General features: G+C 45.0%; 2 protein-coding genes across 15 annotated transcripts in view; both read left to right on the top strand.

The window, feature by feature from the left end:
- Window positions 1-4787, top strand: part of FRMPD1 (FERM and PDZ domain containing 1) — a 144997-nt gene extending 140210 nt beyond the window's left edge. For all 10 annotated transcript variants that reach the window (XM_070250739.1, XM_070250744.1, XM_023629690.2 and 7 more), the window contains exon 16: window positions 2279-4787. In XM_070250739.1, the coding sequence (XP_070106840.1) occupies window positions 2279-4647 (2369 nt within the window). In that variant the 3' untranslated portion in view covers window positions 4648-4787. The remainder of the gene's footprint in view (window positions 1-2278) is intronic.
- A 3588-nt stretch (window positions 4788-8375) lies between these two features.
- On the top strand, window positions 8376-23769 carry TRMT10B (tRNA methyltransferase 10B). 5 transcript variants are annotated; one of them, XM_005605633.3, is made up of 9 exons: window positions 8376-8471; window positions 14114-14361; window positions 14789-14897; window positions 15518-15642; window positions 17240-17392; window positions 18550-18628; window positions 19274-19341; window positions 22605-22728; window positions 23289-23769. In XM_005605633.3, exons 2-9 carry the CDS (start codon window positions 14140-14142, stop codon window positions 23393-23395), a joined length of 987 nt encoding a protein of 328 aa, XP_005605690.1. In that variant the 5' UTR covers window positions 8376-8471; window positions 14114-14139; the 3' UTR covers window positions 23396-23769. The 5 variants fall into 5 exon arrangements, with proteins under 5 accessions (XP_005605690.1, XP_001504323.2, XP_005605691.1 ...); XM_001504273.6 differs by having other exon boundaries at window positions 14114-14325; XM_070250747.1 differs by having other exon boundaries at window positions 8470-8810; window positions 14114-14325.
- Window positions 23770-24418: the final 649 nt, after the last annotated feature.

Genomic DNA, 24418 nt, shown 5'->3' on the forward strand with positions numbered 1-24418 from the left:
ACTCCCTATAGAAAGGTCGTAAACACTCTCTTACGTGCCTTGGTTTCTCCTCCGGTGATCTAAAACCACCGTAGGGGCTTGGAACGCAGGTGACCAGCCCTTATGTGCGCGTCCCCAGACGAGCCTGTAATTAATTACCGTGAATGAGAGTGGAGTTCCCTATGGAACCGCTGCACATCGTAAGGATTGATCCTCTGACACTCCCGCTGAGGTCCTTAGTCACCTAAGGATGCCTTTTGGTAAAGGCCTGGAGGAGCAAGTGTCCCTTTTCTTTGGAGCTGAACATGTTCAGTCTCTCATTTCTCTATCAAGCAGTTTGTTCAGACTTTATAAACACAATTCTTTCCAATTTAAAGCCAAATTAAAAAGGTCAGCCTTCCCCATTCACTCCCAAGTTCCTCTAGGCTCCTCTGACCTAGGAACTTCCCTCTAGGCTGCTCTGGCCTAGGCACTTCCCTCTAGGTTTTTCTCCACCTAGGAAATGTACCAGTACCCCTCAAACCTGTCGACGAAAATAATCCATAACCAATCTATAAATGAAAATTTGGGTGAGTTTATTCTGAGCTTAAATCTTAGGATTATAACCCGGGAGAGTCTTTCCACAAAGCAACAGAGCACTCCAAAGAAGTGGGGGTATAAGGGTGGTTATATACCCACAAAGAGTATGTTTCACATATGATTGAAATGTCCCTTTTACAATAGTCACGAGACTGCTCTGTCAGCACAGCGATTGATGGAAATGGCAGATAGGTCTGCTGTCTCAGTGAATGCCGCGGGGTAGCAGGTGTGTTGCCTCGAGCTGGGTGAGCTGGGTGGTCAAAGGTGAGTGCAGCAATCAGTTCCTAGCCTAAGGAAGGATGCTTATCCCTAAGGAAATGTCAACGTGGGGGAAACTGCACCTTTATCTTAAGGCCATTTGTTCTGGCCATAGGAAATGTCTAAGCAGATATACAATGTGTGCTCAATAGCCACAGTCAGGCCCTTTTGGAAAAAACAAAGTCAGGCCAAATTAGGTTTATACCAAATGTCTTCCTCATATACTCCAATATATCCTATGGCTTGCCATTTTTATTTGTCACTGGATACTCCCTTTTTTATAGGGAGCCAGTGTGGCACTGAGAGGATGGCCCAGAACCGGGACTCCCGGCCCCCGCCCCACTGTGCGAACCTCTCTCTTTCTAGGCACTGTGGTCAGTGGCTGTAGGTGGCTAGGGCAGGAGCTCCAACATGTGGCTGGGCATCAAATCACCCAAGGGACCTGATTTCAATACTAGAGATTCCTAGGTCCCAGCCTCAGACATTCTGATCTAAGAGGTCTGCAGAGCAGGCTGGGATTGGATATGGTTTTTAATAAGGTGCAGCCAGGTTGGAAACAACTGGTGTGAGTCTAAGAGCCCTCTGATTCTCAAGTGCTGGGCTGTGATCCTGATTCCTTCTGGCTGATTCCCAGGACTCCTCCACACAAGTGCTTCTCTCCTCAGAAAGATCCATCCTGGTGTGCACAAACCCCTCACGCCCGCAACTGAGGGTCGTGGCCACTTTTTGTCAAAAGGAAGCTCCTTCAGAACCCTCACACACGTAGTGACGGTAGTAACGGCAGCAGCAACAGCTGTCTTTAGTGAACATCTGTTAGACACAGGCCCTGTGCTAGGAGCTTGACATGCACAGTTCATTCCAGCTGCTGACTGACTCGGGTTAATGAAAGCACAAAGGAAGAGTGTTAGAAGGGTGTGAGGCAGCTTATGGAGCTGCCAGCAGAGCTGAGGCGCTGGTTCAGACCCAAGCGACAACCACACTCGGAGGCTGGGTGGCAAAAGATCGCCTTGTCAGGATACTGTGGCTACAAGAAAGGGCTCTGCCTTTTTTTTTTTTTTTCTTTAAATCAGTGTGTTTGAGTTTGAAATTCTAGGAAATTTGTGGCTAACTTTCTAGATCACAAATCTGACCACTTGGCTGACGTGGACTGGGCGCCTTCATTGACAGTTCCAGTCGACTGTAACCCCCCAGGGAGATGTCATTCTTCCCCGAGAGGAAGTGGGGGGACTATGACCAAAAGACAATGAAATGGATCTGGGGCAACCAAGAATCAAGAACTGTCTACAGCAGTTATTATCCCCATCTTCCCGATGAGGAACTTGGGGGGATCGAGGTTTAACTGCCCGAGGTTACACAGCCCAGCCAGGATCTGAACCCAGTCAACCCAGGGTCCTGAGCCCAAGCTCTGTAAGTCTCTTGGTTTTTCTGCTTTTCATGGCCTTTTTCCCTTCTTGACTCTCAGGGCCCAGAGCTGTTTCTGCTGCAGACCCCAGTGCCACAAGCCTGCAGAATACGGCTAGGACCTGCAGCCTTGAGGACAGCCTGAATCCTGGGCTGGATGGAAGACAGCCAAGCAGAAGGGGAGGGGTGAAGAAGTATGCCAAGACCCTGAGAAAAAGGAGGTCATTCCTGCAGACTGACTACACCTGTCAGGTCTCATTTCCCCTGGTGCCATCAGCCTCCCTGGAGAGCGTGGACCACGTGTGCTACTATGACAGGGAGCCCTACCTGGCCCTTGGTGCACCCTCCCTGACTGTGTCCTCACTGCAGGATGTGCAGGCTGAGCCCGGCCTCCTAGAGACCAAGGCCCTGGGGCTGCTGGCTTCCCTGGGCGAGACCAAGAACAAAAACCCAGCCTCCCGGGTCATGGAGATGGAGCCCGAGACCATGGAAACCAAGTCGGTTATCGACTCTCGAGTGTCTTCTATTTCTGCTGTTCGCCTCCGGATTGACCCCAACCATAGAGAGAATTCTGCTGCTGTTGCCGGTTCCCCAGCAAGCACCCCTCGCTGTTCCAACCCAGGTTTATCTGGCCCAGATACTGCTCAGGCAGGGCCTTCCCAAACCTTACCTCCATTTCAAGACTCAGAGGGTAGTGCACGCGAGGAACTTGCCATAGAGCTTGGGGACAGCACCTCTTCCCTCTGTAGTGCTGACCTGAACCCAGACAGAGTCTGCCTGACCGTCAGCCCAGGGCCACATAGTGTCTCTCCAGGAGACACACTAGAGCTGGGAGGAGTCCAGCTGGAAATGGGATTGGGATCTTTGTTTACAAATCATATGCAAGAACCTGCCCCCAAATCCACAGAGCCTTTGTTGTCTCCTCAAGACAGGCCTAGAAGTGGTGAATGTGGAACAAATTCAGGAGAGATGATGGCTTCTTTCCCTACAAAGGAGGAGCAACGAGGACAACTATCTTTGGAAGATGATGGAGAAGTTAGAAACGAAAATGGCACCAACTTATTTCATGATGAATCTGGGAAGGATTCAGGTGATGCTGAGGGTGATGCATTCAATGCTATTCCACAGACTGTTGGTGTCAGCGATCCAGCTAGTGGAGCAATAGCCTCCTTCTCCATGGAGACTCCTGTAACAGGCACTGAGCAGACTCCAGCACATTCCCCCATGGACCGCCAAGCACAAAGCAGAGAACCCCTAGGCCAAGCCTGCCAGACCCAAGAACAACGACTACTACTAGCAGAGCTGGATTTGGACCCTGATTTCTTGCTTAGGAACCAGATCATTCCATTAGCCTGTCCTCTGGAAGGGGTCAAGGCAGAGCCACTTAACCATGTGACAGGGGAAGATGCAGCCCATAGGGACACTTCTCAGCAGGTGTCTTTTAATCCAGGGCCTTTGCTGCCAAAGCCACCACCGTGTCCCCAAGAGGAGCCCCACTTAGAAAGTTCAAACCATGGTTCGCTGTCAGAAAGCAAAGACAAAAGCCCTAGCATCTGCTTTCCTGCTGAGAACGCTTTCCTGTGCTTGGCCCCAGAAAGCCATCCAAAAATTTCTGCCAATCTCAGGACGGCCACATCTCTGGGTTTTGCGGGTGTGAATGAGACAGCAGCCCCCAGGTTTGGGATGGAGCAGTGCAGCTGCCAGTTCTCCTATGCCACGTGCTTCCGGGGCCTGCAGCCGGAGACACAGGAAGATGACAGGGACTTGGAAGCACACCTCACAGCCCCGCTCACCTCGCCACCCTCTGCAGGCAGCCGGCTGGCGCAGCCCTGGAGGCGTACCCGGGCCCACAGCTGCAGTGCTGAGCCCCTGTCGAGGAACAACCACACCTGGCCAGAGTACTGCTCCAAGGCTCTGAGGCAGCTGAAAGCTGCCCCAACCAGCACCCCCGAGGGCTTCATCCAGCTCACAGAGAGCTTGCTGGAATTACAGGACATTCTAGATGCTGCTTGGGGGAATGCGAACAAACACCCGCCAGAGAAGTGCACCTGGCACTTTTCTGAAAGCCGGAGCCGGCTCTGCATGGGCTCCCAGAAACTCCTGTCGAGCTGTCAGCATGTGATCAGAATGGACCAGTCCGCTGAAGAGATGCAGGGTGCTGTGCGTGACACCTTCCAGCACCTGGTCCAGCTGGCTGGCCTGTGCTTCCAGTTCACAGACTGCAGCCGCTGCTCCGCCCGGCACAGGGAAGCGGCAGGGAACCTGAGGGACGTGGTGGACACCTACCACCAGTTTGTGGAGGCCGCTAAGCTGACCTGCGAGAGAGGCTATCAAGACCTCAGTGTGAAACTCTTGGCCCGTCAGTGCACTGCCCTCACGGCCGCCGTGTTCTGTTTGACCCAGAAATTCCGGGCATCCACTGCCCTGTGAGCAGGCCGGCTGCCCCGGCCCCCTGCCCTGCCCTGCCCTGGACACTTCCCTGAGAAGTCCCTTCCATTCCTCCACCCACCCCTCTCAAATGTTTACTATTTAGAATATTCAAATAAACTGCTGCTTAATCTTGGCCTGAATCATACAGAGTGATGATAAGTTTGGGTCAGAACATTCAGTTAGATTCATTCAACAAACATTCACTGGATACCTCCTTTATACCAGGCCATGTACTAGACGCTTAGGCTATAAGGATGAATGAGACAAGTCCCAGCCCCTGTCAGGATGCTTGCAGACCCTCTGGGGGTACAGATAAGTGGATCACCATCAGGAAAGTGTGTATCCTGAACGGAGCATGCCCTGGGGATGTGGAAGCAAGAAGTCACAAACCGTCCCAAGAAGACAGGGATGAGGGAGGAAGGGGTGGCGAGGGTCACGAGAAACACAATCTTAACTTCTTGTATCACACTGATTTGGCGATCACCTTCGTAATAGGAGTGAATGCATGTGATATTTGATAGATTCCACCTGGGAGGGTTTTGGTTTGCAGCCCTGCACCAGGAGGCCTGGTAGCTTTGTCGGCCTCGCTGCGACAAGCACAGGTTGCCACTAGGTGGCAGTAACTTCATCAGTTGCATGGCCCCATTCATCCAGGTGTGCTCGGTGCTGTATCTGAACCTGACAGCGCTTCTGAATCTTGCACCCTATTTCTCTTTTAAATATCTAAAAAGGCAAACATTAAGGCCCTGAATTAGATTTGCCTTTTTAAGAGTCATGTTAGAGCAAAAGAAATGTATTCAGTACCTTTCTCACTAATCCTAGTTGAGCCAGTTAATCCCAGTTAATCTTGGTGGGACCCTGGACAAGCAACTTAACTTCTCAGTGCTTTGGTTTTCTCTTCTGTAAATTGGGGGAACTAACAGTGCCTGAAGTGTAGGGTAGAACTCTAGCAAATACTCAGTTACTGTTGATAATAACCCCAGCCTTTATGGCTGCCTCTCCTGGTCAGAAACCCTCGCCTGCATTTGTTTGCAGACAGGAAAGCTGACTTCAGCATAGCCCTGGGATACCTTTCTCCCCTGGCTTCTCTGTCCAGGCCACAGGTGGTCTAGACACTCACCTTGGGCTCCTAGAGTTCACTCGAGGGGTCCCTTCTCTGGGGCTCCTGATCAGCTGTGAGCTCAGGCTGCCCGCCGTTCGGTTCCTCCAGGGCTCTCTCATTCCTCTGCTTCTGCCAGCACAAGCAGGAGTGGAGACGAAGGTATGCAGTCACAAACCCGAGCTCTCTCCAGTCAGAAGGAAAGCAATCCTTTGGGAGGAGAGAAAAGATATTCTTCCCATCCCCTGTTACCAGTTACTTGTTAACTAGTAACCAGTTACCCAGTACTTGTGCCGAGAAAAGATTTATTTTCTTAGAGTCCTGTTTCTTTTCACAGAATATTTTGAATAAAATTTAAATCAGGCTCTTGAACACAGATTGGAAGCGATTTCGTGGCAAAGAAAAACAGGAACAATAGGACACTGAAATAAAAATTGTATGGTGTTAAACGGGGCCTGAGTACTTCTGCCAGCAGAAGGCTATGAAGAGCTACATAACTGATTTACGTGAACACAATATATATGGTCACAAGTTTAGGGAAGTAGCTCATGACTTCAACCCAATTAGGGCTTGAATCCTTGCAGTGATATTATAGGCACTTCTCCAGGCCTCAGTTTCCCCATCTGACAAAGGAAATATCAGGCTCCATTTATGAGGGCCTAAGTGTGCCAGATGCCTCATTTCGATACCTTGAAGATATTTTCTTATCAACATAAAACACCCCAAAGTGGAGATGGTTGTATAACATACATTCAGCATTATTGCGAGAGAAATCACAGAAGGCAGGAAGAAGGCCGAAGCCTCCAGCACGAGCACTCAAATGTTTGTTTCCTTCTTTGCTTCCTCTCCCCTCAAATCCATTCATGTTCTTGGGTTGCTAGTGTGTGGAGCTGGTGTTTTGCTCTGTGGTTCCCGTGAGGAGCTCTAAGTCCCAGAAGTTCTGGGAAACCCCTCATTGCTTATTGAGACGCTAAAGTGCAGTGGCAGTTGCCCTGCGTAGCACTTTCTTTGAGATACACAGCCCCTACGTGAGATAGCAGAATGAGACTGCCTACCTGGCAATGCAAGGGTCAGTTGTTCAATGACTAAGAAACTACTGGACATTTCCAATCCTCCTTCCTTTTCCTACCCACCAGCATATTGGCTGATTCACTTCTTTCAACAAACATTTATGGTACACCAACGCCAGGTGAGACCTGATACAGGATTATGGATGTAAATAATTGAATGAGAATCCTGTCTGAGAGTTCCTGGTCCAAGAAATAAGATGACATGTAGAGATGGAGACCCACAACACAAGGCATAGTGTGCTCAGGGCCACCAAAAAGAACAGATAAAGTGATATGAGAACTCAAAGGAGTGAAGTCATTTTTGGGTGGGGGACAGAGTAGTGATCAGGGAAGTCTTCCTGTAGGGGGCAGCATTAATTAGAACTAGTATGTCAAGAAGTATTTATTTGAGTAACTGCTGTGTGTTGGGCGAGGGCTTGGGAAGGTTAGATTTTTACATCCAAGTGCAATAGGAAGCCACTGTGGGGTTTGGAGTAGGGGAGACATAATCATCTGGCAAATGGATGGGGGTTGGGGAGACAGTGAGACCAGCTAGGAGGCCTTTTCTGTGGGGAAGTGGCCATGAGCTCATTCAAAGGTGAAGAGACACAAGAGCAGAGGCAGGGAGGCGGGAAAGGTATTCGGTATGGCTGAGCGCGGGGTGCAGGGACTGGTAGGTGGGGTGGAGCCGCTGAAGACCATTGGAGCCATTTTGTAAGCCCTGCTGAGTGGGAAGCCAGGGCCAGCTTCTGAGCAGAGAAGAGACGTTAGAGCAACATTTTAGAAAAAGCCTTCTGGGAGGAATAGAATGTTTCGTTTTAGCATTTAAAAGCCGCTCCAGGAGCAGATGAAGGATGGATTGAAGCTGGCTTGGGGATGGGGTGGGAGGTGCTGAGGAGCTGTGGAAAGAAAAGTCTGGAGCCGGGAATGGTGTGGGGCCAAGGAGGGACGCAACAGGCCTGTGGTTTCCCGGGTGGGAGATATTTCAGGCTCATTCATGGTAGGGTCTCTCTGAAAGGGTGAGACCCCTAGGACAGAAGGAACAAAGGGAAGAGAAGTGATCATTTTTATCAGGCCAGGGCTTGGGCAAGTCGCCTCAGGTCTCTGAGCCTCAGTTTCCCCGCGTATATGTGAGGCGAAGAGAGAGAGAAGCCAGAGGCTAGACTCTTTACCTGTCCAAGGCGGGATATCTCTGTCAGGAACCTGGACAGCCAGGTGGTGTCGAGGGCAAATGTGTGCTCAGGGAAGGGCTGTGTCAGCTCGTGTGGTTGTGGGGAAGCCCAGGGGAGCGCAAGGTCCCTAAGCTGCGGGATGAGCGTGGTTCAAGTCTGGTGTCAGCCCAGTTTTGTAATGCTGGGCCCTTGACAGTCATCAGAGCGCCTGGTCACCTGTAGCAGCCCTGTGATGTCGGCAAGCGGCAGGGATTGTAAACCCCATCTAAAAGACGGGGAGACTGAGGCTCACAGAGGCACGGCAACACTTCCGGTGGGGCGCGGCTCCTTAGCGCTAGGGTGATGCGTGGAAGCTGAAGCCCCTCTCTGGCATCTGCACACCGAGCGGCCAGGCTGAAAACTACAATTCCCAGAATACCATTGGGAGAGGGGCAGGAACCGGAAATGAGGCTGAAGGCGGGGCTCGATGTGCGCCGCCGCCGCTGCGCGAGCTGACGGGTCTAGGTAGGTCCCGAGCCCTTTGCTGGCGGGGTAGGGCCTGGGGCCCGGCTTGGGGCTGCCGCCTCGTTCGCGGGCAGGGAAGACGCCGGGGAGTCAGCGTCCAAGAGTCGGGTGGCTTGGTGTCCCGCACCTTCGTGGTGCCTTCCCTTCCTGCTTCCCCTCGCACGCAGCCTGTGGGCCAGGCGGGGTGCTCCCGCGGCCGGGGTCTACGCGTGCTGGTGTTGACCGGGCCGGAGGGGCGGAGCCAGCCTCGGTGGACTAACGCTTGGAGGGAGAAACTGAGAGAGCGTGCGGGCGGACGCTGGTCCATCACTAACATCAGGCGGACTTGGGTTGGAAGAGGTCTGAGGCCTCTTCCACTCAGAGATGGGGTGGGGTGGAGGATTTAGTAATTCAGTGGGTATTTATTTATTTATTGAGCGTCTCTTATGTACCGAGCCCTCTTCTAGGCGTAGAGGATATAGTGGTAGACAAAGCAAACAGAACGCTTGCGTACATTATAGGACTGGGGAAGTTTCGACCAAAAATAAGTAAGATGTGCCATGTTGAATAGTGACAATCTGAACGAAGTGAGGAAGGTAGTCATGCAATTAATTATCTAGGGGAAAGTGTTGGAGGTAGAGAGAAGAGCAAGTACAAAGGCCTCGAGGTGGGAGTACCCTTGGTGTGTTTGACGAACAGTAAGCACACCAGAGAGTGCAGAAGACGGGAGTTGGGAGAGGTAGGCTGTAATGATCAGTATAGTCCTTTGTGAGGATTTTGGCTATTTTCTGTAAGTGAAATGGAGAACACTGCATGGTTCTGAGCAGAAAAGTGACACGGTTATCAAACATTTAGGGTGCTCTTACTCTGCAAGGCTCAGTACTGAGTACTCGGCGTGTGCACGTGAATTCTTCATCCTCTCTTCCCTGGAAGGGTTTATAGTCAAGTGGGGAAAGGGGCAGACCAGCTGTCATGCCAGGTTGAGTCAGATAATTGGAGCCCCGTGAAGGCAGAATGAACATCATCCCCAGATCCTCAGCATGTGCTATTATGTCAGATACTTAGTAACTGTTTGTTAAATGATTGATTGAATAACCCTAGTGCCCAGCACTGGACCTGCAATGGAGGCTCAGAAAACATTTGTTAATGAAAAAATGCTAAATGTGGGCCTAGCCCATGTCTCACACAGATTGAATAGATCTGTGCTTCTGTGATGCGCAGCTTCACCTTTCCTTTCCGGGGATCACTAGGCAGCAAGCTTCTCTTCAGTACTGAGCTTCTATCCCACGCCAGGGTTTGTGCTGGCCACTGGAGATACAGAGATGAAAAAGATGTGGTCCTGTTCTCCTCAGTGCCCAATCGGCTATATTACAGACCGTTCTGGTTTTGGTTGCAGTCGCCTTCATTTGATTTTCGAGATCACTGCATCCTGAGTTCTTGGTCTGAAAAACGTTCTCAGGGCCTATCGGAATTTGGAGAGGTCTCAGATAGAGGAAGGGGAGTAGGAAGGGAGGGAATGAGGGCAGTGGAGGTAAAATTCAGTTCCTTCCAACAGACATTTATTCAAAAACTGCTGTTTGCAAGGTTCTGTACTGTGAGCTGTGCAGTGTTTAGGTAAAGGTAGGTACACAGTGCCTCCTGCAAAGGAAAGTTTGGTGGGAGAGAAAAGTTGATCAGAGATCTTGCATTTTTATAAACAGAGATAGAAAATTCTGCAGCCCCTCCAGCTACTCCACCCCTAGCTCTCTTTCCTCCTCCTTAGCCAGACTTCTCCAGTGAGAGTCTGCATTCATTGCCTCCCGGTCATTCCCCAGAGGGGCTGGCACAGAAGAGGAGCTCACTGAATATTCATTGACTGAATGAATGGACAAACAGATAAGAATACAAAATGCTGTGGAGTTCGGAGGAGCAAGAGATCACATGGCTGTTAACCAACTAGTATTCATTTAACAAATTGGTGTTTGTTTTCTCACCCTAGTAAAATAAGGTTGTAGGTGTTGGACCAGTTTATCTTAAAGTTTCCGTTTGTTCTTGTTTGAACCCCTGAATGCAAAAAATGCAGGTGACTCTGATGATTGGCGTAAGAAAATTTGCTCAGTCATCTAAAGGGACTATCATAACACAGGTCTGGATGTCTTTGTTAAAAAAGATATAGTCAACATCACTGTTCATATGTGAACAGTGCAGCGCTTCTGAAGTGTTTAAAAATAACTTAGTATTTTCCTCATTTCTCTAGAAATATATATACCGTTAAGTTTTGTGTATGCCATAAACTCATAGTGACACAGTCAATGGTATAAATAAATATGTTAAAATTTGTACTGACTATTTAAGAAAGGATTTCTAAGCAAAAGTAAATCTTAGCCTAGGCAGGAAAATGAACACAAATTTCCAATCTATAATATTGAAAATCTAGAGTGTAATTTACTTGGCCATCCTCAGGAGTGTATCCGGTCGTCATATGTTCACATGATGTGTGATGGCTACCCAAAACTGCTCAGAAGACTTAACTTTTTAGAAAAACTGAAAGAACGACACTGGAGGGGTTTGAGCAGTAGTAACAACAGCCGGTATTTCATGAGTACTTGCTCTGCATCAGGTAGATGACACGCGTCTAGTTCTTGCGACAGTCCTGAGAGGCGGTGTTCTCCCATCTCACAGAGGGACTCGGTCACGAAGAGTTAAGTGCTTTGGCTGTTGTCCCGCCACTCACAGGTGGGGAAGCATGGCTAAATCCTAAGACTGCTGTTTTCCACTACAACAGCCTGGTAAATATGTCTAAACTAAAAACAGAACTAAAATTTGGCCTGATTTTGAGTATTTGATTGAGTACAAGAAAAAAGCAATATGAACTCAACACTAGAAATGTTTTTTAGGACCAGGAGCAGGAGGCAAAACACTGGAGATCAAAATGTAATTCTTGGACACAGCCTGTCTCTGCAGTGGATGATATTTATAGAGTTATAGTAACTTAAATGTAGTTTATTCGTTTACAAGTTTTAGAAACCACCAAGGGGATAGACAAAGCACAGAAGGCTTAATTTTGATGACACAACATAATGTAAAGCCTGCCTTGACCGTGTGAAATGAAAGCCTCAGCTTACCAAAGTTGGAAAATGAGAGGAGGAGAGGGAGAAAGGGAGGGCAAAGGTGTTTATGTTCACAGCCTAAGCTATGGAGGAGTCGAAGAGTACTGTCTAAGGTTACCGAACAAGAAGGAGAAGTTTAAAAATATTCTTAAAAATAGTAAAAATGACTTTTGGCAATTATCATGACAGGAATGGGTATTGGACTTACCTTCCTACAACAAAAACTGTAACACTGGACAAAACAGATGAAGCAGTTGTTTTCAGGCACTGGGCAATAGGCAGGACAAGACTGTTAGACTTGAGAGAAATAAATTTGAGACGGATTGTAGACCTACATGTAAAGGCTAAAATTATAAAGCTCCTAGGTGGGAACAAGGAATATCTTTGTGACTTTAAGGTGACCAAAGATTTCTTAGAGGACACAGAAAGCGTTAACTATAAAAGAAAAAAATGGATAAATTAGACTTGATCCGGATTTAAAATTTCTCAACAAAAGACAATGTTAAAATGTACAGGTACATCACAGACTGGGAGAAAATACTTTCAATATGCATATCTGAAAAAGGACTTGTATCCAGAATATATAAACTTCCACTGCTCATTAATAAAAAGATAACTTAAAAATGAGCAAAAGACTTGAACAGATGTCTCATAAAGATATGTTATGAATAATCAATAAATTACATGAAAAAGTGCTCAGTATCATTAATAATCAAAGAAATGCAAGCTAAAACACAGTGAGGTTCCGCTCTGCAAGAATGGCTGCATTGAGAACTCTGACCACAGCAGCTGTGGGCGATGCTTTGGAGCATCTGAACTTTGATACGTTGCTGACAGCACGGTAAAAAGTACAGTTACTTTGGGAAACTGATGGTAGTTTCTTATGAGTTAAATAGACGCCTATCCTATGACCCAGAAATGCTACCATTAGGTACTTAGCCAACAGATATGAAAACTTGCGTCCACAAAAAACACCTGTATGAGAATGTTCATCGCAGCTTTATGCATAATAGCCCCAAACTGGAAAAAGCTCAAATGTCCATCAACACGAGAATAAACAAATTGTGGTATATTCGTACAATGGAATACTGCTCAGGAATAAAAAGAAACAAACTATTGATACATGAAGCAACGTGTATGAATCTCAAAAGCAGGTTGGGGGGAAAATGTCAAGTTCAAAAGAGTATACAGTTTAAATTCACTTATGTGACGTTTTATAACAGGCACAGCTAATCTGTGGTTATGGAGAAAAGAGCGATGGTTGCCTTTGGCAGGCAGCCGGAGCAGGATGCAGCTTGACTTGTAAAGTGCAAAAGGAATGGAACTTTCTCGATAGGGGTGTGGGTAACACAGGCCCTGTGCATTTGTCAAAACTCATGGAGCTCGCTGGCATATTTTACCACACACATACACACACTCACACAGTCATTATTGAGCTATATCCTTAAAATCTTTGCATTTTACTATATGTAAATTATACCTCAAAATAAAAATTAGGGGCTGGCCTGATGGCATAGTAGTTAAGTTTGTGCACTTCACTTCAGTGGCCTGGGGTTTGCAGGTTTGGATCCAGGGCTCATCAAGCCATGCTGTGGCACCATCCCACGTACAAAATAGAGGAATAGAAGAAGATTGGCATGGATGTTAGCTCAGGACACTCTTCCTCAAACAAAAAGAGGGAGATTGACAACAGATAATTAGCTCAGGGCCAATCTTCCTCACCAAAAAATAAATAAATACATAAAATTTAAAGGTCAAGGTAACAGAAGAATAAAAAATAGGAGGGGTTAATTTAAGTGATTTGAATTACAGTGTTTCATAGGGAGTTGATAAAATTCAAAGCTGATGAATCAAGAAGTAATGGTGTAAGCATCTGATTTCAGGTTAAAAAGTTAATTACCAGAATTAAAAAACACCTGGTTAACAAGGGTTGCCACTAGAGGTGGAGTAAGGATCATTACTTTTTATTATAAATAGGTCTTTATACCATATGCATGGATCATATTACATAGATTTACTTTTTCAAAAATATACTTTTCTTAAGATGGTAGCACACTGGACTCACTGAGAAAACTTTTTCATTGGTTTCGGAACACTCTTTTACCGTATTTTTTGGCTAGCTCTTTATCCTCCCAGGACGTTTCCAGTACAGGACTTTGCATATTGTAGTTATTCAATAAATATTTGCTAAAGGAATGGTTTGGAAAATAAACTGAAACATAATGGGAGATGTGACTTTTACCATCTCTGTGCCACCCTCAACTCATACATGCGTTTCAAAGAACACTATAAATGACCTGGGGCCTGTGTCACTGCAGCAGTGAATAATCACTGATTGCTTGAAGGTGTCTGGAGTTGTGCTTGTCTTCTAAGAAGTGGATTTGGCTTCCTTACTACTGAAGCGTTTCTGTGCTGATTTCTCTGCAAGACACATGCTTTTCTCAGTTCAACAAATCTGTGTTAGTATTTTACACACTTCTACTTCAGTAACACAATAACACTTTGTCATCTGAATAATACCTCTTTAAGTAAAATAATGTGATGTCTCACATAATTGTGCCTTTTTCTAATCAGAGTGAAAAGGACAGAGGACTAAGCACATGGACTGGAAATTGGAAGGGAGTCCTCAGAAAACGGAGTCACACGTGCTGCAGGAGCAAGAAGTCCTCCGAGAGGACACGGGCGAATATGGCATGTCTGAAAGCTTCCAGCTTCTACAGATTGACGTGGAATGCGAGCGTCAGGAAGGAGAGACCCTGCCCACAGGCGGTGCAGTGTTGTGCTCAGTGAGTGCAGCGAGTTGCCTGGTCACGGGCTTTGAGGTGATGGGATATCCCAGAGACCCTGTTCTAAGGGTAGATACTGGTCACAAAAAGACTGGGAATGAGTTTGGTGTATTCCAAGGGGCGAATTTCTTGCTAACTGGTTTAAAGTTTCAGTTCCATTTGAGTCATAGGAAGAGTAACTAAAGTTCACGAATTTTTGATACGCTTAAGGAGGTCTAAACCCTGCTTTAGGCCCTGTCTGTAATAAACTTATTGTGACTGTAGGCGTGGCACATCTCTTTTCTGAGGCTCCGCTTTCTCTAAACACAGTCGAGTCTATTTTTATTTTTGAGACTAATACCCTTTTTCTCTCCTAACTTTATATCTAAATTTAAAAAATAATAAAGTAACTGTTTCTAATATTCATTTTCCTTTTTGGTGCTTATGAGGTTCTCAAACAATTTTGTTTTCTGGATAATATAAGAAAAATGTCCAAAGAAAACAGAGACACTGGGAAAAGATAGTTGCAGCAAAGAAGAGCAAGAGAAAGCAAGAAAAGGAAAGAAGAAAAGCCAACCGTGTAGAAAATTTAGGTAACAATAAATCAGATTGCTTGTGTAATCATGTTTATTTCTTAGCAAAGTGATGTCTCCATGTTCCTTGCAGAGTGGGAATGCTGTTTTTAAGTAAAAACAAACATCTGGGAGGTAGGACCTGTTGTCCTGTTTTGTTGGGAATCAAAGTATTGCAGAAAGCAAGATTTGAGGCTGCTTTTCAAACACAAGCTGTCTGGTGCCCAGCTGTGTTTCTAAGCTCAGAAGAAGAAGGAATGACACTAACAGTAGCTAACATTTGTTCAGTGCTCCATGCTAGGTTCAGTGGTAAGAATTGTACATGGATTACCCTAAGGAGTGGGTGCTTTTGTTATCCCTATTCCGTAGGTGAAGAGACTGAGGCTCAGAGAAATTAAATAACGTGCCCAAGATCGTTCAGGTAATAAATGAATTACCTGAACTGATTTGGACCCAGCAGTGTGCTCACATTCCTTACCACTCTGCTGTACCTAAACCACCTAATGAATGAAGGCCCCGCACGAGTTTCAAGTTTCTCTTCATATGCAAAAAGTACTCACCTGGCTGGGGAGATTTGTTTCTTCCTGAATATTCTTCTTCTATTTTCACACTTTTATTCCTTTCTGATATTTCTGTTCTAGGCATCTGCCCTCAACACAGCAAACGTTTCCTGAGATCCTTAACCAAGGAGAGACTTTTGGAAGCCAAACACTCAGGACCAAGACTCTGTATTGATTTGAGTATGAGCCACCACATGTCTAAGAAGGTAGAACATCCACTAAGCTCCAAATTCCTGCTCACGTGAGGGAGGTCCGGAAGGGGCAGCTTTCACGAAGAGCATGACCAGCTCCTGCTTCTGTGGTTCTCTAGTAAACCAGCAAAAGTTTAGTTTTCTACACAGGTCTACTAAATTCCAGGGTGTCTGTTGTAAAGAATCAGGAAGAGAATGGACATCCTCTGGTTTACTTTGCAAATTTTTACCTATCTTTTGAGCCTAACACCTTGGCCAGTGTGATCATGTTTCTCCAGTCTAGATGGAGCCTTGCACGTTCAGTTCTCCACAGACGAAATCTTTGGCATTCTGTTGGGGAGAGGAATATTCGCATGATTGCATGTTGTGGGGCGATGTATGTTTTAATCGTCTCTCATCCATCCTATCGGTGAAGGAGGGATTTCCACCCTAGAGTTCTGAGGATGGCTGAACACCTGACACTCGACACTGAACAGATAAGAATGATACTAGTTTATTAGTCAGACGTATACTCAGCCCGGGGAGGGTGGGGGATGACCCTGCACACCATGCAGGGCCACATGTGGTTGTGCTTAGGAACAAAATCAACACACAGGGGCTGTGGGAGGCAGGCCTTATAGTATCAAGAGGGTGGGGTGCCGCCTGGTTCCTGCAGGAAGATGCGATTGGTTTTTTGGAATAATTCTCTGGGCTGGCAGGGAATTGAAACCCTCCCACTGCTCGGGGATAAGCAGGAGCTCTGCCTGGTCCCTTGGATAAAAAGGATTGTTTGGCTGGGGGACCTTATCTGCGGGAGCAGGACTGGGAGAGGAACTTGCAGTTAGGCCACTCAGGGCCCTCCCGGTTCACCAGATGTCAGGGCAGCACACAGACTGGACCTTAATTTTAGGCCTTACACCACAAAACAAATCTTTCTGTTTTCTAACATCCCTGTCATATGCGCTGCTGTTGGCCCATTTTTCAGAGAAATTAGGAGAACTGAAGATCGCGGGTGCTTGCGTCAAACCTCTAATTATAGCCCTCTGGAAAGACCAACCAAGAAATTTCTATTGTTTATGTTAATTAAGATTCAGATTAAATCAAACTCAAGGCCTTTCTTTTTCTACTGAACCAAATCAGGCCAGGCTGTGAAACTATCTTTCTATAAGGGTGATGTCTGAATCACGATGGAAAGTTAACACTTCCGATCCTATTATGTCTCCTGGAGTTAGGGAGAAGATGCCAAGTTTGTCTGATGGAGTATGAAAATGTCTGTATAGTAATATAACCTCTTTTTAATAAATAGTAAATATCATATGGTAAGATTTTAGATAAAACCTAAAAGAACGATTTCATATATCACATTGGATATATGAGAGCAGGTCCAGAAGGAGGGAGAGTTCTCAGTTTTCCATTAACTCACTATTCCAGGCTAGTGGCATCACCTTAACTTTGATCTATAAGGTGTGATGCCATGGGGTGTAATGCATGCTCTGTGCCTGTACTTGCCTGGAGTAAAAGAGGCCATTCTAGTTCAAGAGATTCCCAGAGGAGCATTCAGGGGACTTACTGAGTAACCATTTGCTGATAACCTAAGTTGTTTCCACCCTAAGTTGTCCTTAACTCTTTGAAGGAATTAAGTAGACTGGCTGGACAGATCCGAAGGTTGTACGGTTCCAATAAAAAGGCCACCAGGCCGTTCTGGATCTGCCTCACTGGGTTTGCAACAGACGGTCCCCTGTATGAAGAGTGTTTGAGGATGAATGATGGATTTTCTAGTTACTTGGTAAGCCTCATTTTGATGTTATTTGAATTGTCAACTGAAAAGTAGGTTGTGGGGTAATAGTAAATTACTTTTTAGGATTTTTAAAATATTTTGATGTAAAATATATACATATATATGAATCATATGTTTTTACTATTGCAATCTAAAAAAATTTAGAATCTCTCATCAGTTCTTATATTTTTAAATTTTCATCCTTCTGCATTGGCAAACGAATATTACCACTATCTAGGATTTTATTTTGTACCCTGTGTGTTGTATGCTAGACTGCAGACTCCAGGAATATTTTGGGGAAATGCCATGACTCCTTTCTTGTTCTCAGTAGTACACAATTAGGAAACGTGAGTTTTGGGACAAGATAGAGAATCCTTGTGGAAGTAATGTGGATTTAAAATGAGTTTTAGGGAGTACTAAGTAATTTTTCAACTCTTTCCCTAGGATCTCATAAATGTAGTGATTGATATACAGGCAAGATTTCAGATCAGTTCCTAAGGAATGCCCCTAAAATGCCCTTGTGTGTTTGCATTATGTAGCTGAGACTGGACGGTGTGGCCTGTCCTGGGGAGCTCCCCGGAGGCAGTGAGTGTGCCCAGTGCCGTGTGCAGGGCTGCACCGTCAGCCGGGGTTGCTGTTTCTGTGTGAACAGTGCCTCCTGAGGTGCCGCCATTTCCCGCTGTACTCTCTGTGCGTGTTTTGTGACTCCTGTACATGAGCCAAGTAGACCTGCTCTCAGGACCATGTGGTCCCCTTGCTTTCCTGTCTTTGTGCCTTTCTTAGGTGAGTCCCTCCACTTTGAAGGCTGCTTCCTTTTATACACATCAATCTGACATCTTTTCAGAAGTCCAGTTCCAGCCTTCCCTTCATTACAAGGTCGTCCCTGGTGGTGTCACTCCCTCATCCGTAGTCCAGGGGCGTGCTCCCTGTACGTCTGTTAGGGCTGCATATCACTTTCTGTCTCATTTTGTAGGGTTGAATGTCTGTGCCTTTTTTATTTCCCCTCCCCAGTTGAGTATTTTCTGAGAATGGGTTGTCAGACTTGTATCCCGTTGATGCAGCCAGAGCCATGCTAGATAGAAACTGGATGCCCAGTAACTAGTTCATGCAGTGTGAGCTGTTTCTTAACCGAGTTGACACTATGTTGGATTATTTGCATTTTTCAGCTAGACATAACAGAAGAAGACTGCTTTACTTTATTTCCTCTGGAAACCCTTGTGTACCTGACTCCTGACTCAGAACACGGTATGTACTTTACCACCTGCATTCATGTAGCACATTGTGCGCAGCCCTTTGTTTCATTATTTCCTATGTCATAATTTGTTAAAGTCACCAAAGCATATCCAAAAATAAAGGAATGACCATTAATTGCATGCATCTTATGGACAGATGCCTCACTGGGTGTTTTGCACATGTCCTGTCGTGTGCACACAGCTGCACAGAGTTAGGGGCCTTGTTCTCAGCTGGACCTTGTAGCTACCTTGCAATCCTCCCCAGTTTCCCTGGTCAACTTCCTATGTTGACCCTTCTTGGATCAATGTTAGAGATATATATTTTTTTCCCCAGAAAATCATCTATTTCACATAACTTTCAAATTTATTGGTATTAATTTGATTTCAGTATCCTCTTCTAATTATTTCACATTCCTGTGTAATTTTAATTTTGTCTCCCTTCTGAATTCTGTTGATTTGAGTCTGCCACCTTTTTTTCTTGATTAGATATGCCAAAGGTTTGTCTATTTAATTGTTTTTTTCAGAGAATTAGTAAATCTTTTTGTTTTCTATTTCATTAAATTTCTACTTTTATCATTAATAATTTTTCCTTTTATTTTCTTTAGATTTAGAAATTATAAAACAATTTTGATCTCAAAAATTATCATTTTTTCATTAGCTCTTGAAGATGTTGATCTAAACAAAGTTTACATCCTTGGTGGACTTGTAGACGAAAGCGTTCAGAAGGTAAGCGTACATTTTACGCCCAACAACTGGATTTTGAAAAGTGGTGCTTACTTTTAGAGATAGCTGCCCTGTCATAATCTTACCCAAAAGATGTGCAAACTCAGGGGCAAGAGGAAGTAGGAGACTGTTCTGCCCAGTTTGGTTCTCCTGCCTGTGGCGTTCTCTCTCTCCTCCTGAGCCCTGTCAGCAGTCCCGACCTGGCCGAATCCCGTCAGGAACTGGCATGGGGAGTGTTTGGTAATTACAGAAATAGCCATTGGTGACTCCTTCCTTCTCCTCTCTTTAGTTCCGCAGGGATAACTCTGGTTTCGATTTTGACCGAGGAAGCATTGACTCAGCATTCTTTCCAGCTGTTTGTTCCTTTTGAGAGAGTGTTTGCTCCTTCTTAGGCCATCTTCCCTGCTGACGTGTCTTACCCAGAATCTTAACCTCAGTAGGACTATCCAGATTGCTTTTGCTGAATTGGAATTTTACTGGAGTACTTGGAGTTTTGAAATGTTTCTCTTATACATATATTTGTTGACATTTTATTTGTTTATATTTACTAATTAACATATTGCATAGATAATAATGATATAATAGTTAAAATGTATAAAAAGAAGTACAGTGAGAAATAAATCTCCCTCCCATCCTTGTCCCCCAGTGTCCTCCACCTGAGGCAACTACTGTTTCTTGTTTATCCCTCTTGATATATTATGTCATCACACAAGTATGTGTTTGTGGGTATATTATATATATATGTGTGTGTGTGTTTTTCATATAAATGAGTATTTTATATACTTTTTCATATATTTAACAAAGATACTTAGCTGATTGCATTTCATATATTTAACACATATTTAACTTAAATGAATTGCATTTCATGTATTTAACACATATTTAACTTAACTGAATTGTATTTATTCTAAAAAGGTCAGTGTTCCATTACTCCATAGTGATAATTTAAAAAATGGGCAGTGGAGGGGGGAGGGCTTTTAAGAATGCCCACTAATAAATGAGAAATGCATAATAGAATTGAAGAATCACCATTTTGTCACTCCCAGTGTAATCATTGATTCAGGGAATTGATTGAGTAGAAGGCTGTGGGGAAACTGACTATTCACATGGTCTCAAAGTATCGCTCCACGGATTACAAAGGCAAAAATGTACCATTATACTGAAGTGATCTGGAGGTCATTATTTTAGCAAAAATGATCAAACTTTGAATTAGCAGCAGTGACATTATGTGCCTCCTGATGTGATGGAATCAGACCTGTGAAGTATTCTTACTAGAAAACGTTTAAACTGAATTTCATTATGAGGAAACAGATCCAGGAATGTGAGACATTCTGCAAGACAGCTGGACTGGGATTTCAAGAAAGTCAATATAATACAAAATAAAATAGTCAGGGGGGCTGTTTTAGATTAAAAGAGATTAAAAAGATATAACAGCCAAATGCAGTCTCCCACAGGAGAGTGACAGCCCTTTTTTGAGGCAGAAAAGTCTAGATGGTCAGTGAGCAGTGTGTGATCTATAGATGTGCAATTTTAACACATCATCCTCTTTATCTCTCCACCAACATTTAAACTGAAAAATAACTGGCACAAAGATTTGTCAGATGTGTAAGACTTTTTGATTGCTACTGGAGAGTTTGGCTTCGTCACAGAACTATGCTAAGAACAGCGTTTCTTCAGGGGGAGTCATTTTATCTTTAAATGTTTAGAGAACAGAAACTAGACTGTAAGCTCCTTCAGGACAGCATCCAAATCTCCTCCTAACTTTGAGTTCTGTAGTCTAGTTCAAAGTGATTGTGAAGGAATAGACTTCTTAAAAACACAATCATAGCTCATCTGTGCAAAGGAGTCTTCTGAGTGGCTGTACCCTTATCACATCTGAATCATATCACTTAAAACATTTTTGGAAGTTCTCTCTGGGAACTGTGTTTCATGTGAGTCTGAGAGGCAGGTAGTCCAGTGTCAGAACCAAGAAGGTACTAAGCCTGCTTCATGCTGTTCCTGTCGGTTAGACCACACCGTGGTGGACAGTCCGTTAAAGGACTGTAAATGAAAGGACGTTGACAAGCTAGAACAAGTGCAGAAGAGTTTGACCTGAATGATGAAGGGACTCAAAACTAAGTCATAGTCAAGGAGAGTTGACAGAACTGAGACTGTCAGTCTGGAAACGAGCAGATTCACAGGGACATGATGAGTGCCTTCAGGTATCTGAATGGCTGTCTTGTGGAAGGGCCATTTAATTGCTTGGTGTGGCTCTAGGGGAATGGAACGAGGACAAATGAGGGGAAGTTTCAAGGGAAACAGAATTTGGCTCAATATCAGAATTGCCTAGTAACCGTTACTGTACAGCAATACTGGAACAGGTTTCCTCAGCATGCACGAACTCCCAGCCACAAGGCTTGTTCATTTAAAGCCAGAGGCCACTTGGGAGAGAGGTCATAGAGGACAGACACTGGATGGATGGTGGAGTGAACAGTTAACTATTGAGGCCCCTTCCAAACCCGAGTATGTTAATTATCTCAGTAATCTAGAAACTTTAATCCTGAAATTGCACATCGGCAGATGATCTTTCCAGAGCTTCTTACAAGGTAATGAATATAATTTAAACGAGTTCATGACTCAGGAACATCTTTAAAGGAACACTAGTTACTGTACTCTGACCCTAAGTGGTCTCAGATTGTTGGACTTTTGAGTCCTCTCTTTTGCAGTTGAGAGCCCTTCCTTTGCATTGGGCTGTGTGCTCTCACACCTTAATGCTGTCTTGCAGCTGCTGGTGTACCTGGCTTGAATCCCATCTCCCATATCTAATTTGCCGCTACCGGTTGGCTATGAGCTGAAAACTCCAGATATCCAGAATTGCGTCTTACTGAGTTAGGACCAGGAGTGTTCTCCTCTGATTAGACTGCTTGGACTTTTGGATGCAGATCGTGGCTCCAGACTTGCCTCTTTTTACTTATTTCCTTCCTGGTTTTAAGTAGCAGTGAGTGGAAACTAGTGGATAAATGACTCCCAAATAAGTGAGGTGTTGCTGCACAAGGCATTTCTTACTTGAGACAAGTAAATATTCCTCATTATCTGCAGTTCCTTACTTATCTGCAGTCTCTTCCATTCTACTGTGGGCTACTTGTTTTTAATACTCATTAATTATGGTTACAGAGGGAGATTAGAATGGTAGTAAATGGGGATTGTCACAGTCGGCTATGCATCTTACAATGAGGGTATCTTTGTGTATTGTTTTTATAAGAAAGATATTTATCTGTGATTTACAGAAGGTGACATTTCAAAAGGCCCGAGAACACTCTGTCAAGACAGCCCGCTTGCCAATCCAGGAATACATGGTCAGATGCCAGAATGGGAAAAACTATCATTCAGAGATATTGGCCATCAATCAAGGTACTGTTCACAGGGCACACACTAACGTGTTAATGCTGGTGCTGCTGCTTTGCATCTTAAGCATAAATGGCCCTTGAAGCAGTCTCCCCTGTGCCTGATGTGCTTGGACTTTATTGCATATACTTTGTGACATGTATTCTGACCTCTCAGAGGCATTTTTCATTTTCTTTCTGGTTCCCAACTATGTTAAAGATGGTTGAAATTGTTCCCTTGGCCTAGAGTGCCCTACCTTCAACCCATCATTAACCAGCAAATTCCTGTTTGTCGTTCAGGATTCAGCTCACAGGCATCTTGGCTGGTCCCCTCCCTGTCCCAGGCCACGTCTGGGCCCCTCTGTTCCCACTGTGCTGTGTTCCTTTCTGCTGCAGCACTGGCCATTCACAGGCCTGTATCTTTCAGTGTAGGCTGAGGTCCTTGTGGGCAAGCAGGGCCCGTCTTTGCCTCCATCTCCCTAGGATCTAGCAGCATGTGTGGTGCGGAGGCGGTTTGTTGAATGAAATACTCCAGAACACCTTTTTCCTCTGTGTGGTCACTGTGTTTTCTTTTTACCCTTGTAACAGTATTTGATATCCTATCCACTTACTCTGAGACTCAAAGTTGGCCTGAAGCATTGAAGAAAGGCGTTTCTTCTAGAAAAGGCTATGTTCTTCAGAACGCAGTGGAATGACGGGCAGCCTCAGACTGCAGCTGCAAGAGGCGAAGTTGCTGGGGGGCCTTGACCAAAGAGCAAAGCAGCAGATGGCAATGGCGCACACTTGCCTTTACTCGACATCTTGGATCTTCACTAGGATATAAGTTACTAATAACAGGGACCACATTTTATGCTCTTTTGTATCTCCATAGTGCCCGGCTCACAGGAAGTACCCAGATACATGTTAACTAAGTAAAAAGTTTACATAACAAGTAATTAGCCCTAAAACTACATGGCTTTGGATGTAAAGCTATGTAGGTCTATTTGTGCAAACCTACTCTTTAGAGATAATTATTGTTATATCAAGTGTAATTTTCACTAAACTGGGATCATAAAGTTGTATGACTTTCTCCAGCCTCCTCTGATCATTCTGATTTTCCCCAGCTCAGTAATATGCTGTACATAAGCTTTGCAGGATCAGCCTGTCCTAACCTAGCCCTGCAGTAGCCCCCATAGCACTTCGTTCCCGCCTCTGGGTCCTGTCATCTCTCCTGTTCCGAGTATGGACGTGAAGAGGTTCTCTCTTCCTAACCGTAACCTCCTAAGAGGACAGTTTGTGGGACTATCTTTCTGTCCTTCTGAGCCTTGTACACAAACTAGATTCTTCATATATATTTGTAATTAACAGGTTAAATTGAAAAGCAAAGCCACAGTATTGACAAGTCTAACTTGAAAATAGCCAGAAAATACACTGCATCTGACACAGGCATGGTAGACAACCTCTTACACATCTCACAGATCCCTCTTCTCCTGCGCTACATAGATGCAGTTGCTTCAGACACTCTGGCCAGTTTGGGTTGGTAAATTTGATAGCTAAGCCGCTAGCAAATTCAGAAAACGTCTACCTCAAAAGAACCAAAAGGTTACTTGTCTGCTCTGTCCCCTCCTCACAATTTAATCCCTCGGAAGCTGTGATCACTTGACAAGTTATATCAGAGTCTTTGTGTTACTTAAAAAAGGCCAGTCTTCAGGAAACATCTTTAGGAATACATAATGCTC

Source organism: Equus caballus, chromosome 25 (genome assembly GCF_041296265.1).
Source record: "Equus caballus isolate H_3958 breed thoroughbred chromosome 25, TB-T2T, whole genome shotgun sequence".
Lineage (NCBI taxonomy): Eukaryota > Metazoa > Chordata > Mammalia > Perissodactyla > Equidae > Equus > Equus caballus.